This window comes from Corvus moneduloides, chromosome 4 (assembly GCF_009650955.1).
Source record: "Corvus moneduloides isolate bCorMon1 chromosome 4, bCorMon1.pri, whole genome shotgun sequence".
In the NCBI taxonomy this organism is placed as follows: Eukaryota; Metazoa; Chordata; class Aves; order Passeriformes; family Corvidae; genus Corvus; species Corvus moneduloides.
This window is the reverse complement of record NC_045479.1, coordinates 63,732,188-63,750,132: the sequence shown is the minus strand read 5'-3', so window position 1 is coordinate 63,750,132 and position 17,945 is coordinate 63,732,188. Positions and strand designations below refer to the sequence as shown.

General features: G+C 42.6%; 1 protein-coding gene across 10 annotated transcripts in view; it reads left to right on the top strand.

Moving 5' to 3' along the window:
• The first annotated feature begins 10,504 nt into the window (after positions 1-10,504).
• The window catches only part of MAGI2 (membrane associated guanylate kinase, WW and PDZ domain containing 2), a 726,260-nt gene continuing 718,819 nt past the window's right edge, over positions 10,505-17,945 (top strand). For 5 of the 10 annotated variants that reach the window (XM_032106792.1, XM_032106787.1, XM_032106785.1 and 2 more), the window contains exon 1: positions 10,514-11,233. In XM_032106792.1, coding sequence (XP_031962683.1) covers positions 10,933-11,233 — 301 coding nt within the window. In that variant the 5' untranslated portion in view covers positions 10,514-10,932. Of the gene's footprint in view, positions 11,234-17,945 lie in introns of all 10 variants that reach the window. The other 5 variants (XM_032106795.1, XM_032106793.1, XM_032106789.1 and 2 more) reach the window with 3 other exon arrangements.

Here is a 17,945-nt window from a genome sequence, read left to right as displayed (position 1 = left end):
TCATCCACTTTTCAAATGACAAACTAGACTTATAACTACTCAACGATAACATATAAATGTCAAACTAAACTGTGGGATATATGTACATAAAGTAGAAACTGAAGTTCAAAATAAATCATTAAGAATAGAATTCAAGTTGTTTTTAACTTTTTCCTACTAGGACTAAAGTGAGTCTCTTAATATTCACACAGACTTTGTTTTGATAATTAATTATAACATACATATATGCAAATCAATTCAATGGTGTTTAATGCGGCCATATTTACACCTAGAAGAAGTATAAATTACTTTGCTTGTTCTTTTTGGCTGGAATAGACTTGCTATTTCTAAATCACAAAATTGACTTATTTCCCTTAAATTTATAGAAAACAAACAAACCTTGAGAAGGTTCAGTTTTGACCTATTTTTTAACAGTCTGGTTATTGCTGTCTAAGAAACAAGGTGACTTCTTCCTCCCTTGCAAAGACTGAAGACATGTTCTTCAGGGAGACTTCTGTAAAAGACACTGAAAATTTTAGTCTAATTCTTTCTTTGCTGTGGATTTTTTTTTCTAAAAATAAACTGGCTAGCTTGAGAAGTTTCAAAATTAATGTCTTTTAGACTTTGCAATGGTACAATCCAAAACCAACAACTTTCAATATTTTTTTAATGTACAAAAATAATTTTTTAAAAACCTGACTAACTTTATTTCTTTTGAAGACAATGCAAAATGATGGACTTCAGTAGAAGCCAAGGTACAACAGTGTGCAAATCTGCTTTAGGAAGATCATTGCATAGACAAAATCTGCGGGTGGAAACCTGTACACTTTCTTAGAGAAGGGCATCCTGAGGTTACTGAATAACAAAACTGAAGGAGCACTATCAGGAAAACAATTAAGTACTTCAGAAAATAATATTGTTAATTGAGTAGGTCAGACATTTTCTCATACTAACAGTGCAAGGAAACAGCTGCCAGTGTAGCACCCATTTTTTAAGTGCAAGCAGCAAGGATGAAAGATTTGTTCCACTGACACTTAAAAATGCATACAAGGAAATTAAATCACACAATAAATGCAGCACTACATGGGTCCCACTGAAAATTTTCACCTGAAAAGAAGTAAAAAATAATTCATTATTAGCTTATCTGTGTAGGATAATGCAATATTTTCCTCTATTTCCAGCACTTCATTCTAAAGTGTATCCCACAAGAGATAAAATCCTGTCAAATAAACAATTTGTCATTTTCTTTCATCACTGGGAGAAATCAGTTTCAATCTGAGACCAGCTGAACTAATACCAATTGCACCATTTAGTATTGTAGGAATGCCAATATATAAACCCTGTAAATACATTATTAATTCATTTAAGGCTCCTAGGTTTGTAAATTAAGATGGTTATTAATCTGGGTTTGGAAGAAGTGTCTTAATAGTGTCAATTAATTTTTAAATGGAATTGCATACTAAGAACTTAGCCTTCAGGTCAAGAGGTGCTCAGAAGCCAATTTAATATAAAGTCAATGGGACAATTGCTGTGAAGGAGAACTGCTCAATCTAATGGAGAACTGCTCAATCTAATAATTGCAGAACTGGTCTCCATCCACAACAATATTGTTTTTGTACAACTTTATGGCAAAGATGATGTGGTCCAATGAACAGTTGCATCATAAAACTCCAGAGAATTGGGTCTGGTTGGCACACAACCACACAGAATTACTGGATTGTTGAGATTGGACACGACCTCTGGAGATCATGTTGGCCAACCCCATTCCCAGAGCAGGGTCAAGTAGAGCAAGCTGCCCAGGGCTGAGCCCCGTTGAATCTTTATGTCTACGAGACGACCTCTCAGCAGAGCCTATTCTAGTGTTCAATCATCCTCAACTTCTATTATATGCTCAGAAAGTGATCTTGGAACTATGTGATCTTGCCTGCTTTTACCCATATTACCCATGATATCCGTATTAAAAACTGTTCAGAGCATAAACCCTGACTTATGATGTAAATGCATAGCACAAAGATCATAGTGATGGTAGGAGTCCTATGAGAAATGCAAGTAACAGTATCTGACAAGAAGTTCATTGAATTTAAAATCTAAAGGGAAAACAAAACACATCCCAAACTAATCTATATAACAAAGTATTGAGGAAATAATTTAATTCTTTTAAAAGTTATAATGACAGTAGTTCTTTCCTTCTTCCTCTCCACTCTTAACAACCTCTTTTTAAATAAATCTCAGCACTGGTGTTAGCCTCCTTATTTACCTATGGTATGTTCATTATTCCACTACTTCATTATTAACCTTGGGGTGAAAAAGAATGGAGCGAAGGGCTGCAGCAGCAGAACTGTGGATTAGAGTACCAGTGCCTACATCATTAACTGAAAGGGACAAAAGAGCAAGTGTTACTGGCTTCAGACACAACAACACAGGCACTGGCCATGACAAGAAAGAACAAGACCTACAAATAAAGAATCCTTATGAGAATAAAATATCATGATGATATAGAAGTTATGAGAGCTCCAGTATAATTTAGATAGAAGAAAAATAACACACCTGTCCTTGAATAAAGCCTCTCTGATTAATTAAATAATCTGTAGCAAATTGCAAAAATAATCTAATTGCCCAAGCAGTGTTTCTTCTTCATGTGTTTCTAACTACACAGTGACTGAGAACAATTTTTCCTTCGATTAGAGATAAAAAATTCAACACCTAGCAAACACAGTATTTCTTTCATTTCCAGATATCATATAACAAGACAATGATAAAGTACAGAAACTTTTCCTGTCAGCACAAGAAAATACATTTCCAAAGTCAAAATAAGAATAATTTGACTTCTGAAACTTTTAAAATCTATTTTTATATGCTATGTCTTCAACACTAATGTCTCAACTGAGCGCAGTAAGGGGTAACTTGCACCTGTCTTGCTTCACAACGGTGAGCATGCTTGCTTCTTCAAATTCAGTGGAGGTGCTTATCTGAGAGTTTTCCCCAAGATAAGCTGGATTTCTGGTCAAGCATCAAATTTTCCTGGAGACTGTGGCCTTGACCTACAATTTACAGGAGAAAAAATCTTGAATTGAAGACTTGATTGAGGGTTCTGTCTTCAAATCATTAGATTTAGGTCATTACATCAGCTGAAGCTTTTTTTTCCCCCTGAAAACGTCATCCAAGAACAGCATCAGTGACCTGACAGTACCATGCAGTCCCATCAGTGAGCTGCTATAGATGGAAGCACCTGTGTAGAAATGTTCTTAGTGAGAATAATGTGCAGCCACCAGCGTGACAGAGCATGGAGCCATATTCTGAGAATAACACCAAAACTGCACAGTAACATAATTCAGCTTCCTTGAAAGCGCTTTTGTTTATCATCCCGAAACCACAGCAAAGCCCATCTTGAGCTTCTAAGCATGCGTGGACCAATTCCAGAAATACATAAACAAAATTGAATAAAACTTGGTGAGTGCCAATGGTGCAAATGCCCTTATGTCACATCATCTGGAGCACACACACTCTGGTTGTGGGGCAGAGACAAGGGCTCTAGGTTTAACCTAGCATTCAAGTTTTTGAGTATTTATATATCACTCTGAAATTAAGCCCTGCTAATTCAAAACTGTTTTTGTCACTAACCTTTGCATGATGATACTTTTACTTAAACATGTCTCCATCACCTGATAATCTTTCAATACAACCAGCTTGTGAAAGAAATCCAGGTGTTTCTGCAGTTGTGAAAAACATCGACATCAGGGAGCCAAGACTAGCTGGATCCTGATCCTCAGCACACCCTGATCAGACAAGGAATGCCCTGTCCATTCAGCTGTCATGAGGCAGCATGAATCAGGAACTCTGTTGAATTTAAAAGTGTGGTAGAACAATGGAAATCAGACATCATCCTCACCAACTGAGTTCATTAAAGCTTCAGGCTTACTAAGGTAAAAATGTTGAGAATTTGGCCAGTTCAGTGCTTCAGCACCACTTGCACTGAAGCGCTAAATTGACTGAGGTGTCTTTCCTACTCATTTTGGCTCATGCACGGCCTCTGAGCAGTGACAAGCATTGGCTGAGTTTCTGCAGGTATTATTTTAGAGTCATTTTCTTCAAACTCCTCATTGCACCGTGCTTTAATATTTATGGAAATGTATCTACAAAACATGTAACCTCTTATAAATTTCCATGGTGATGTCTGTGTGAATCCTTCTAACTTCAGAAGTATTTGTTAATTTTCATGACAAGAAGGCTTTGCAATCACCTTAAGTGCAAGAATTTTGACATGGAAAAGTTATTCCTCTCAAAGAGATGAGAGAGATGTGCAAATAAGGTTCTGAATGGACATGCTGTCACAATTTTACACAGAACATCAACAATACATCCCTAGAATAATATGCTTTCATTTTATCTTTTATAAGTTCATAAAATATTCATATTCTTTCCCAGCCATGCTGTGAGATCAATCTCAGCAGTACTGTTAGTTCATATGAAATGTAAAATGAAACCGATTATAAACACGAAAGAGGAAAGTCTCATTTTGTCTAATCCAAGGGAAATGAAAATAAGGCAAGGAATAAAGAATTCAGAGAAAAGATCCACCATAGTTTGCTAATCAAAGATATCATCACATACCAGCAATAACCAATGTTTATGGATATTTTAATGGTGAGGCAGATCACTGAACATGAAATATTAAAATGGGAAAATTAAGAGATTAGATACAGGATAACTTAAACTAGCAAGTGCACAAACTGGTGCCATGGTGGTGGAGAAGTCATCAATTCAAACCCAGGCTGTTACCCAGCCACTTGATCTGTTTTTTTTCAGAATACCAGCCACCATTCAACAGCAGTAATTCACAGTGAGCCTCACACTTCTCTTTCCTTTCACCGTAACAGATACTTGTAGGTTTGCTATCTTTCTACTGTCAGACCAAATTAAAGGATTGTTTTCTGATAGGGTGTTGTGTGCAGTTTTGTTTCTGTCTTATTCTGCCTTCTGCTGTGGATATTTACTGGGATGCAATTTAAACTTGCATTGCTGTAGAAAGAGGCTATCATTTGTTTATTTCAATGGCTCTTTCCAAATTTATTTTGACAGATTGTCTCCAGAACTTTGTCCCTGGGGAAATTTTTGACCTCCAACAAATTTTCTGTATCTCACCTTAATCAACTCATGAGCAGCCAGCAGGAGCAGCATGGGAAGTATACAAACCAAGGTTTGACAGGAAGTATACAACACCAAAGTTTGATAGGAAAAGAGAAAAGTGACTGGGAAAGAACACATTTAGAACAAAAGCCAATATAGAGATGGTCAGGAGACAACAACATGTTTCCTGCAATCTTATAAACCTGTTGCAAACTATACTATTTAGATGAACTTCAGTCTTTGATTTTTCTCCACTCCCAAAGGTTGCATTTATCTTTCAGTACAGCCATGGAGACTTTTTTCTTCACATCCAGAAATGATGAGATTTGCCCTCTGCAACAGCTATTGCCAAAACAGAAATCCTCCAATGGGTTGAGACAGCTGAGTATTACCCATTACTTTCCATTTTAGCCAGATGTATGCTTTACAAAATGTTGGAGTTTAAAATTAAGTAGCAGATTGTTTTGAAGCACTGATGGCCAAAACTATGGAATGTTTTGGCCTAAGACAAATAAAAACCCAACTGAACACACACAATAGTTCTTCTTTTGCTCTGTAGTATAATAAAACATGTATTTTTTTTAATCAAAAGTGAGAATTTAGAGGAGTTGGGAAAAGAGTTTTTAGATAAACAGCCTGAGGTTTTAGCTTTTCTGAAGCAAGTGTTCTCAAAATCTGAAGCCAGGAAATGGGAAAAGACTACGTTAGAAGTAATTCTAGGTTCATACTAGTAAAACTAAGCTCATAGAAGATGTGTTGCTGTAGTAAATGTGGTAACAAATTTCTAGTGGGTTTTTTGGTGAAATTTGCAGATGAGAAGGTTAGGAATTTTAAACTTGTGTCCAACGAAATAAAGGACTTAGAATTTTCTCAGAATCCTAAGGAGAACATTTAGAACTCCAAGCAGAAGAAATCAGCTAAGACACTCTGGAGCTCCACTGATGGGAAGATTAGGTATTACAAACTTTTTGGGCAACTAAGGGCATAGAGAAAATATTTGTGAATTTGGATTTAATCATCTGAATTCCTGGTCCTAGATGAATACATGTCCTGTGGTGAATCTATATTGTAGTGTTGAGAAGCTTATTTAAGAATAACTGTTGAGTAGCTGACATGCTCAATAGAAAACTGTAGAGAATAGAGGAATTATGCCCATACTAAAATGGAAAAAATAAGAGATAACAATATCATGTAGTTATCATCCTGTCACACAGGAACCATGTGCTGAAGAAGGAAATTTAATGTCTTCTGAGTTCAAGTCCAATGTTACAAACACAATTACAAGGCAGAGAACTCCATTCCTGCATAAATAATAGAAGGTAATGGATGTATTTTCTTTTTATCCCCTTTGGCATGTGCAATACATCATTTTCTGTTTGAGGAATTCACTTATCTACAAATGGGGCATACTGAAAATAAAAACAGGATTCAGTTACCTTTTTACTGAATCTGTAATGTTACAGTAGGAAGGATTCCTTTCAGCTACCAAATATAATTATTTATGAAGTCTCACACTTCAGCTTACTCATGTGCTCAACTTTACTCCCAAAAGTACAGTGACTTGCTGGTTCCTGTGTTTACAGGCTCAGATTTAAAGGAACAATAAAGGCATTCGTGTTGTTTGGTGAATGTGTTTCATTATGTGCTGTTGTTACTTTTACTCACAGGAAATCCCTTGTGTTAGATACCCTTACATTCACACTCAGGACCAGTTCACATGCCCTCCTGGGATGAACCAATGGAAGGAGCTAACAGAAAGATCTTAGCAAATCACAAAGTCCTTTTCAAGCTCTTCAGGGACCAGACAGAAAATCTGCTCACTCACCCCCTCAGCCACATGCTGGGACACTTGCTCTGTCAGAGACAAGAATAATCTTGTACAGGGATCCCTCTATCCCTGTAGAAATGAAACAAAATTATCTGAAATGGTGCAGCTGATGCAAAAGGACCTTGTATGACGTTTCATTTCCTCAGGATATATTTTCAAATAGAAGACCAAAGCAAACTTTGCGTTTCTGGCATTACTGCCCTATGCCCAAAGCACATAAGCCAGTGATGATATGATGGCAAAACTTTACCCATACACACTCAACTCAAAACTCTAAAATCTTATGCCTCCTGTAAGAAGATGGTGCAGAGAAACACGGTATCCTTCACCCATCCTTTAATCACACTTCACTCCTGATCTTAACAGGTATAACCTGCCACTCTACTCACCAAGTTTTCTTTGTCTCTGAACCTGAAAACTGCCATCCTTTCCTGACATGAGGCTCAACTAACACACAGATCTTTGGGAAAACTGTTAGGCCTCCTTCCATCTAATTTCCCACTTCTCTGCCAAACTGCAGATGCCTGTGCCGGGGTCTGTCTGGCTCACCTTGCTGCCCATCTCCAAGAGGCAAAGTTAGTGCCCCTGGAACACCTATTCCACCACCTCTACATGGTGTTATTTTAGATTAATACAACTGCAGTTAGAAATGAAGAGTTCACTCAGCTTGATTTGTCTATTGGACAGCTGAAATCAGAAATGCCCTACCCATTACCTACTGTTGTCATCTGTCTTAAAATGGTAATGAGCATTTAAAAAACCTCTGATCAATAAATTACTAGGGACTCCTAAGAAATAGTAAAATAACACCCACAGGATGCCCGTCCCCCATCTAAGAATATTTCCAATATTTCTTGACATATTTATTAAAAGCTGAATTTTTGGCAGATGTCCTAGTGTTGTACATATATTGTGGTAAACATGGGAGTTACTCAGAAATGTACTTTAATTGTAACACAAATCAACAACCACAATACTATACTGGCAGAATGACTAAAAACTCTAAGTTAAGAAATGGTGATCACTTTAGTAGAGTGGACTTTAGTAGAGAGATGACTCAGCAAAGAAGTGACTGTGGTAAAATTTGTGAAACTGAAGGATAACAGGATGTTATGTCTTGTATTCCTCTTTTCAGCCATTTGCTTCCTACCTCACTTCTGAACTAAAAACCAAGACAAAGTGAAAAGGCAGGGCTACAGAGACACAAACCTCCTGACTCTTTTGTTCTCTTTCCACATGCCTTAGCCTTTTTTTGTCCAGACCAGACACCCTGCTCCCTAATGACAAGACACTGATTATGGTCTTTGGAAAAGGAGACCATTACGTAACCCTTGTCCCACCAGCGAAAACATCTTAGTACCTTCCAGTCAGGGTACCTTCTCAGCTCCCCTTTCATCTTCAGCTGTCTGTACTTATGCATCTCATGTTTCCAGATATGTGGGGTCTTGGTTTTGTTTATCCTTTGAGCTCACTTTTGTGAAGCCACTCACACACAGAGTTTTGCACCTCTGACCAGGTGCCCCTAGTAAAACAGGTGAAATTACTTGCAGAATACAGATGTCAGTAATTCCTCAATGCTTTCTTCCCTTCTGCATGTGTCTGCTCCACCTCTGGAACACAAGTAATTCTAAAGGAAAATGAAGTGAAGAACCCTGGTTTCCCACAGACACATACTGAGGCTGATAATGAGCTGTAATGGAAACTTTTCTCATTACCAAGACATTTATATGGTCTCTCAACCATGTGAATCACTGTTTAATAAGAGGCAAGTTCATGTTACAGCCTTTGGGACATTTACAGGACCTCTCAGCCCTACCCAGCTGCCTGTTTTCATGAAATAACTTAATTATATTTGAGATAGATTTGGGTGAAACTGCCCAACAGCTTCAAAAGTTATTGGAGAAGTAAAAGCAACACAGCCAAGCATGATCGCGTAACGGCCTGTTTCCATAGAAACCAAGAGGAAAAACAGCCATACAATTTGTGAAAAATTTCATTGCAGAGTCACTTTAATTGAAATTTTAAAAATATCTGACCATTTTTAAATTGCATGCCATAACACAAAATACATTTTTCCTGCCTTATCCCATTCAGTACCCTGTCTGCAGACCCCTGCCTTCATGTATCCTGCTCCCCTATATCCTGCAGGCACAAACACTACGCACTTTACTTAAAGTCAGGATGTTGTTCTGTCTGTATTTTGTCAACCTTCACTTCGGATGGAAACTATTTTTTTAGGCAAGGCAAGTTTCCCACAAAGACATGCCAACTGCTACAGTCCATTGCTGGCACACATGTGAGGCATATGACAGAACTAATTAAAGGGAGAGCGCACAGGAGGAGCGAGCTACAGTATCACCTGCTGAACAGTGAATCCCACTGCTAGGGCTCTAGGGAAGCTCTGCAGGTTGGAGTGTGGGTATTTGGCCACAAAGGCCAAGTAGCAGCAGGCAACCTGTGCGAGGGTGGTGAACACCTGTTGGGTGACAGTCAGTAAATTTCATGGAGAGAACTGCCACCCCTCTGTCCTACCCTCTTCAGATGTAGCACCCACCTGAGCCATCAGCTGCGGCCACAGCAACCCGGGTTAACAACAATGCCCATGTCCAACTCAATAAACTGACTGAGACCTCCGAGTGGAGTGAAACCACTCTGCAAACGCCCGACACACCGAGATCCTCGAAGCAAACAGGTGTCGCTTGGTTTTGCAGCCACATCCCGAAGCCCAGCTGCCTTTGGTCCTTCCCGGCCGCGAGCAGAGCTCCTGGACCGCAGGACCTTTGTCCGCACGGCTCGGGCAGCTCCCCCAGCCCCCGCGGGCCAGCGACGCGGTGCCCCCGCACGGCTCGAAGCGCTGCCGGTCCCCCCGCAGCCGCAGCTGGGGCCGGGGGCGGTGCTGGGCAGTGTCCGGCCGGGCAGGGGCGGTGCTGGGCAGTGTCCGGCCGGGCGGGGGCGGGGCTGGGCAGTGTCCGGCGGGGCGGGGGCGGTGCTGGGCAGTGTCCGGCCGGGCGGGGGCGGTGCTGGGCAGTGTCCGGCCGGGCAGGGGCGGTGCTGGGCAGTGTCCGGCCGGGCAGGGGCGGGGCTGGGCAGTGTCCGGCCGGGGCGGGGGCGGTGCTGGGCAGTGTCCGGCCGGGCAGGGACGGTGCTGAGCAGTGTCCGGCCGGGGCGGGGGCGGTGCTGGGCCGTGTCCGGCCGGGGCGGGGGCGGTGCTGGGCAGTGTCCGGCCGGGCGGGGGCGGTGCTGGGCAGTGTCCGGCGGGGCGGGGGCGGTGCTGGGCAGTGTCCGGCCGGGCGGGGGCGGTGCTGGGCAGTGTCCGGCGGGGCGGGGGCGGTGCTGGGCAGTGTCCGGCCGGGCGGGGGCGGTGCTGGGCAGTGTCCGGCCGGGGCGGGGGCAGCGCGGGCTCGGCCGGGGCAGCGCCATCGCTCCCCCGAGCGCCCCCTCCTGGCCGGGGCCGCGCTGGGGGGGCCGGGCCGCGCCGCAGCCGCCGCTCTCCCTCCCGCCCGTCGGGCGCCCTCGCCCCCCCGCCCGGGCCGTTCTCCGCCTTCTGCCGGCCGTGCCAGGCAGCCTCTCTCTCGGCCTTCACTACCGGGTCAGGCGAGGCGGGAGCGGCGAAGCAGCGCCCGCCTCGCTCCGGCACCGACACCGACACCCCTCCTCCTCCTCCCCGCGCCGCGGCCGTCCCCTCCCTCCCGCTGCCTCCCTCCCTCCTCCCTCCTCCCTCCTGCCAGTTTCTCTACAACTAGTACATCCACGCGCAGGCAGGGTCCGGCCGCCGCGGCTGCCATGGATATCAGCTAAAGCCGGGAGGAGCGGGCACACAGGCGCTCCCCGACCCAGCTCGCAGCCCGCGGGGCCGCCGGCCGGCACAGCCGCGGCCGCTCCCGCCCGCCCCGAGCCTGCCCGGAGGAGCGCGGCTGCCCCGGGGAAGGGGGCAGAGAGGGAGGGAGGGAAGAGGCACAGACTGCAGGGAGGGAGTCAGGCAGAGCATCCCCACGGCAATGTCCAAGGGCTTGAAGAAGAAAAGCCACTGGACGAGCAGAGTCCACGAGATCGTGATCGTGAGGAACCCGGAGGGACAGCTGGGCTTCGAGCTGAAGGGGGGCGCCGAGAACGGGCAGTTCCCCTACCTGGGGGAAGTGAAGCCCGGCAAGGTGGCCTACGAGGGCGGCAGCAAGTTGGTGCCGGAGGAGCTGCTGCTGGAGGTGAACGAGACCCCCGTGGCCGGGCTCACCATCAGGGATGTGCTGGCCGTGATCAAGCACTGCAAGGACCCCATCCGCCTCAAGTGCGTCAAGCAAGGTAAGGCGGGCATGGGCCCCCCCTCTCTGCCCACCCCCTGGGGGCCGAGGCAGGTCTGGGGGAGCGGAGGGGGAGCAACTTTGTTGCTGCAGTTTGACTTTCCCCCTCCCCGCCGGAGCCGCCCCCTCCCCGGCGGCGGGGGGAGGATGCGAGCGGCGCTGCGCGGTACCCGCAGCCGGGCGAATTAAATGTGCGTCAGTGACAGCGCTTCGCCATGCCGGGGGGGGCCGGGCGGGCGGCGGCGGCGGCACCCCCTGCAGCCCCGGTCTCACGGGGACGGGTCCCCACCCCACCCGACCCAGCGGCCCCGGGCCCCGCCGCCCCTCCGGCTGCTGCTGCCGCTGCCGCTGCTGCTGGCGGGGGGCCGGAGCGGCGGCCGGGGCCGGCTGCGGAGCGGGGCTTGCCCTTGGCTTCGCCTCGCTCCGGGCGCTTTGGCGTGGGGACAGGGGCGGCCGCCGCGCGCCGGGCCCCTGGTGGCGCCCGGGGTGGTTTTTGCATCTCTTAAGTGTCATTAGCGGAAAAGTCATTCATTTGATCTCTGCTGAAAACGATCGCTAATCCCAGGGAACGGGAGCTCGGAGCAAGTGAGAGGACAGGCAGAAAGAAACTTTTGGGAGAGAACGGTATACTCTTGCCTCGCCTCTGTTTCTCTTATTTATTTTGAAGTACTATAATAGGTTAATGCGTTTCCAGGAAAGTCAATAGAGAAGAGACGCCACAGATGCTGTTTACATGTTTGTTTCTGTCCTCTTTAAACTATGCTGAGTTGAGCTCTCTGCAGCTGAACACTTGTGAGGAGGTTTCTGCTACCCCAGCAGCATTTCTGGAGCACAGGAGCTGCTCTGGGAACCGAGTCTGTAGGTGCTTCTTGGCTATGGGTGGTGCAGCGGCTGTAGGCGTATCGCTAAAGTACGCATTCCAGCCGGGCAGTGAGCCCAGCCATTGAAAACTTGGGAATTTCTGCGGTGGGAAGTTTTTAGATACCATGCATCAGAGGCGCTTGTGCTCTGCAACTGTAGCCATCAGCCTGTGCTCAGAGGACACAGAGGAGAATCTCTCTGACATTGGGTATAATTTGGCACTTTTACTTCCTCTTTGTAATTGACGGTTTATTGTTTAAAATATAATTTGTGATACTTCTGAATGCTTGAAGAATATGCTAATTATTAGTTTATCCGAACATGACAAAAACAGTAGAAAGAATCTGATTTCCACTCAAGCCTTCAGAATGTACTTTATGATATGTTATCTCCATGAGGTCAAGCCTCTAAATACAGATATGATCTGGGATTTTTTTTATTTGTCCTTATGAGTAAGTTGTGCAATATGCTGTAGATCATATCTTGACAGACTGTAGAGAGACACAATAGTTTATGTGATAAGTGAAGATTAAAAATTAGCATAATTGATTTGGTCGTGGCAGTATAGTGTCATCTGTGGTCAACTCCTGGAAACCTGCTCTGTACTTTCTTCTTTTTATTGGAGTGGTCTTACTGTGACGAGATTCAAAAAGAAGCAGCAGTTGAAGTGTCAAGAAGATAAGGGTAGATTGTCTCTAATCCAATTTAATTTTTTTTTTCAGAAATCCTATAGATTCTTTACAGTAAGGCAAATTTAAGGTTACTTTGAGTTGCTGTGTGAAACAGTCTCTGTCCTATCTCTTCACTATTTTTCTAATATTTCTCTTTAAGTCAAAGCAACCACTAGTGATTCATTAATGTGTGCACCCTTAATAAATGACCTGTCATATATGAATTAGGGACATTAGTCAGGCTTTTAGTCTGGGAATTAACACAAATTTCTGCATGAGACATAAAGGATAAATTCTGAATTCTACCTAATTCTATGTATCTGTACCTGTATCTATACATATCTGAGGAGTTTCAGTTCCAAATGTTAACTCACTACAGTTTTAATGCAAGTTCTCAAAGCACTGGCCACATGACTGTGTGTTTGGAAATGACAGTTCAGCATAGATTCTTGGACTGAGAAAGACTTCCTGGCTGGAATGATCTTTCATGTGCTCCAGCATCCTTTACGCCAAAGAGAGAGGCCTTCTGGATCCAACTTCCTATTAGGGAAAAAAAAAAGGGTCAGTGGTTTGTGAATTTTACTACCTGACTCCTCCTTCAAGTGTAAGCAAGTGTAGTCCCTGCACCCCTCAGTGACAAAGCACAGGCAGCCACGTTACAGCAATATTGCTGTTCCCTAACAGTGCTTTGCAGCAGTGTGTAGGAGAGAAAAGGCTGAGCAATAAAATCTTTGTATGTTTTTATAACTTTTGTACTCCTTTTAATTAGGAAGCACCTTTAGTGTGCTGGAACAAGGTTAATGACTCCATTATCATTGTTTCCGCATAATTTATCAATGATATCTCTGTCAATTAGAATAGCATGACCTTGAATGCACCATGTGACTGTAGCTGCTTCTTCAGTGCTGCCTAGGAATGAAGTCAGAGAGAGAAATGTGGAGGTAGGACACGACTATTTATAATGTGATCCTTAAGAGACTGTGAGTATTTTTCTTGTTTGAAAGTTTTGACAATTCAGCAGTGAAAATTCACTTGTAGATGAAATCAGGGAATGGCTAATTCAAGAATTAGCTGGTTTGAAGTACAGAAAATAAAGGTGCTTTCATGATTTTCCATTATGCTATGTTTGATTAAACACCCCTCTCTCCGAAATAATAAAATACTTCATCATTTATCACATTACTAAGTGAAATACTTCTTTTGAAAAGTCAGATGGAATATTGCTGCTTTGTGTTAGCTAAACATCTTGAGTTATAAAAACCCCAAACATATAATGTAGGAGTTGCTGCATAGCATGAGGAGGAGTAAACATCATGAGAAGCTGATTTGCAGTTCCATGATATGATTCAACATGAATTCTTCTAGGTATGATGCCTAATAAATAGGGTTTTAATGCAGGAAGTTATGCCTGGGTTTCCATGGGGAGAAAAGACTGTAAGACTCATTATTATTATTATTATTATTATTATTATTATTACTATTATTACTATTATTATTATGTCTTAATTGTAAGAGCTCACAAAGAAGTATTCCTTGGAGACTATTTCCTGTTTGGGGTTTTTTTGTTAGTTTTTTTTTTGCGAGCCACTTACTGTGCTACTGTTGGCAGAATCACAGAGAATCTCTAGAAACACATGGGATGAAATCTTGGCCCAGATGAAGTCAAGGGCAAAGCTGTCCTTGACATCAGATAAAGAAGGCAGGGTTTCCTCTGCAAAGCCCCATGCTTTTTTGAATATATACCCTTCCAATGAGAGAATTGTATACAGCAGTTACATTAGCTGGGCGTATTGCAAATGTTCATTCTGACCTTCTGCTCTCTCGGGTGAGGAGAAGAGCCTTGTGCTGTTTCTTAAAGAAATACTTCTGAATTTCGAATGTGTTTGTTTTTACATGTGGAACAGTTTGGATTAAGTGCTGTCTTCTTCCCACACATGTACAGATGCATAGTTGTAAAAGTAGCAGTGTGTTAAGGAAAGGCATCTTAATTTGGATCAAATGCCTTAAAAGTAATCACATGGGGAAGAGTCACATGGGGAGCAGGGTTGCCTCCAGGTCCATTCTCTGTTCATCACTGCTGTCTCAGATCCACAGTAATTCCCATCAGTGGGTGACACAGGTCTCTGCTGTGCACAGACTCACTCCTTGAAGGGTTGCAGGAACAGCCCACTCAGTTGTACTGCATAAACCAGGGTCTTTATTCTTTACATAAACTTCCACAGATGCTCTCAACAGAATCCCAATGAACAGTCTGAAAACATGGGTTTCAGAACTCAGGAACATTGCAACAGATTTCGTCCTGGAGCTCCTGCCTGATGCATCTCTTTCTCAAGGAAAATGGTTTGGATGTATTAAGTAGCCAGGTGATCTGACCAAGTGAGCATTTTAATTTATTTTTAGAAGTATTCAGTGGTATGGTTATATGAAATATGAATAAGACAGACACTTTATATGGGCACTGTCTAATGTCTCTTATCTGACTCTAAATACTCAGACTTTAAGCGTCAACCCCTAATTCTTTGGCTCCTTATGCAAAAAAGGCATTTAGTACACATAATGTAAGGAGGAACTAAAAACCAGTTTAATTTTCTCAGTCCAATCATTTGCTTAATAGTAAGCATATGCTAGAATGTTTTGCTGACTGAAGATGGACTTGAGCATATTTTCAAGTGCTTTTCCAGGCAGGAATGGGTCCTAATGGACCCTCATTAGGATGGATACAAGAGCAGCCAAGTTTGGGCAGACTGCATCCTCCACATCCTATTCCTGGGAGCCATGACTGTGGTTTCCCAGCGAAGACTAAAAGGACAGGATAGTACTGTCCCAGCACCCACTGATTTGTGGCTAAGGGGTTTAGTAGCCTTGTAGTGTTTTTTCTTAATGGGTTCATCCATAAGCTTTGCAATTAAAACGTGGCCGAACTTTTAAAATTTCTTTAAAAGTCTGTGACAAGCCTTTTGACAGAGAAATACAGGAATGTTGTGGTTTTCCTAAGTTTCGCATGCACATGTAAATACCATGTTAGCTTGTAAAAATGTTAGTATTTTACTACAGACTTTTTCATACACATATTCCTATGTATAGTTATGTTTTCTAAAATTTTTTCTTGTTATTTAAGGTCGTAAATAATTCTCCTCTCCATTCATTAAAACGCTTTGTGCATATAAATAGTCTTTTGGTGGTTTTTTTTATTCATAGATATCACTATATACTATATTCCAAGATGGGAATGTTGGATATAGCTATCCTCACAAGAACAGCATTTTGCAACAGAAAGCTGCATGATTTTCCAGAATAAAAAAAAATCATAAGGGTCTTGCAAAAACCAGACCCAAAGAACCCTGAAAACCTGTGTGGTTGTACTCTCTATGCTTTTTGCATAGATAGTATTTAAAAATAAACTGTACTTCAGACCTACTCCTTTTTCCTAATTTGTGCTCCTTAGGATTTTACTAACTCCTAAATTTAAATTCAGAGTTCTTTTTTTACCATTACTTTATGTTATTCTTATGCCTGTCCATCTTAATTTAAAGACCATTGAAGCTGACTTCTGACTCATGTAGCTTGTGATTTATTCTTCAGCTCCTCCAGAGAGCTTGTGATGTTTCATGTCAGGGACTCTGTGTTCACTGGCAGCAGAATTATATTCATCAGTCTTTTTTCTTCCCTGAGAATTACAAATGTGCCATTAAAGGATGGGGCCATGACTTTGTTAGTGCATCATTTCCTTGAAGAAATTAAATAATTGAGAGTGCTCTGCTTAGTTCTGTTTAGTCACATAAGGTAAAGTTAATTTCACAGTAACACTTGTCCATCTGTTGATACTGTTGACATCAAAGGAAAGTACCGGTGTGAGGGGGCAGAACTGTGTCTGACTTCCTTTATGCATCCTATAACCTCACCTGCATTAATTCAGCTTTTCATGAAAGATACAGATTCTGAGCTTTTGCTTTCAGTGTTCTTGATCTTCTCCTTGCTCCTTATAGATGAGGAGCTCCTTTCATGATATGAAAGATTCTATAAATAATTCATCTACATATTTTGTTCACAGGAAGTGGTGTATACATGGAAAAAGTACTCCTTCAGAGGGGTTTATGGAAGGAGGTGGTCACAACTGTGATTTAGAAAGGGTGATGGAGAGGAAAGTGCTGCAGTAGTTGTAGAAGCAGATGTTTCTTGTTCTTCTCTTCCTCATGGTGCTATAAACAAATAAAAAAACAAAAAAGGGTTGTTTTTTTTCACTGGGGAGCATCAAGGCAAAGTTCAAAGAACATAGTGATATTCCTTGACTGTGTTAACATTCTGGAAGTCATGTTTTTCTTACATACCTAGGTGTTTATAAATATGACTATACATGCACATTTGTATAATTTTGGGGGTTTTTGAGACTGGTAGGAATTTTCATCTATAGATTGAGATTGTGTAAGAATTCATATAGTACTGCTATACAAGTATTGCTACAGTACTACTCTAGAATATTTTTCATTCAAGATCTGGTGCAAATACATATCTGATAATTACAATGAACCTGGTCACTCTGGTGGCCAAGGAATGTACTGAATGGCACAGGATTCTGCAGTAGGAAATCCAAGAATCATAAACTTTAGAATAAGATTGACTAGATGCCTATCCAGGTAGGTGCAGTCTAGAGCACAGAGTTGGAAGGTATTGATTTCAGTAGCAAAGTGCCTGTCATTGGGTTTTGTTGCTGAATGCCGTTGCACTGCTGGCCTTAACTGAATTTTCTAAAACCAGGGGGTGTGATCACAACAGTATCTCTTCAGCACACCTACTTTGTTACAAATCAGCTTTTCTTCAACCTCATAGAAATCTATCCAGTAAGAAGGTGTCATAGTTTTCTAGCCATTTGTTTAGATTTCTAACTGTAGGCTGAAACTACCCAATGGAAAGTGGAATGGTGGGCAGAAGCAAGAGAAAAGAAAGATACTTAAGGGCTTTAACAAAAATTATTTAGCATTCCTAAACTGGACAAAAATCCTCTTTTGTAAATGATAAAAACAGTACTTGAATGTTCTTTTAATGCTAACGTAAAATCTCTCATTTATTCAAACCTGCTATCCACAATTTGGAGTCTTCATTGCAAGCTGAGCTGAAAGAAAGCTGTTGTTTGTGTGTATCTGCCATGTATTTATCATTTTTACATTATTCTTGAACTCCTAG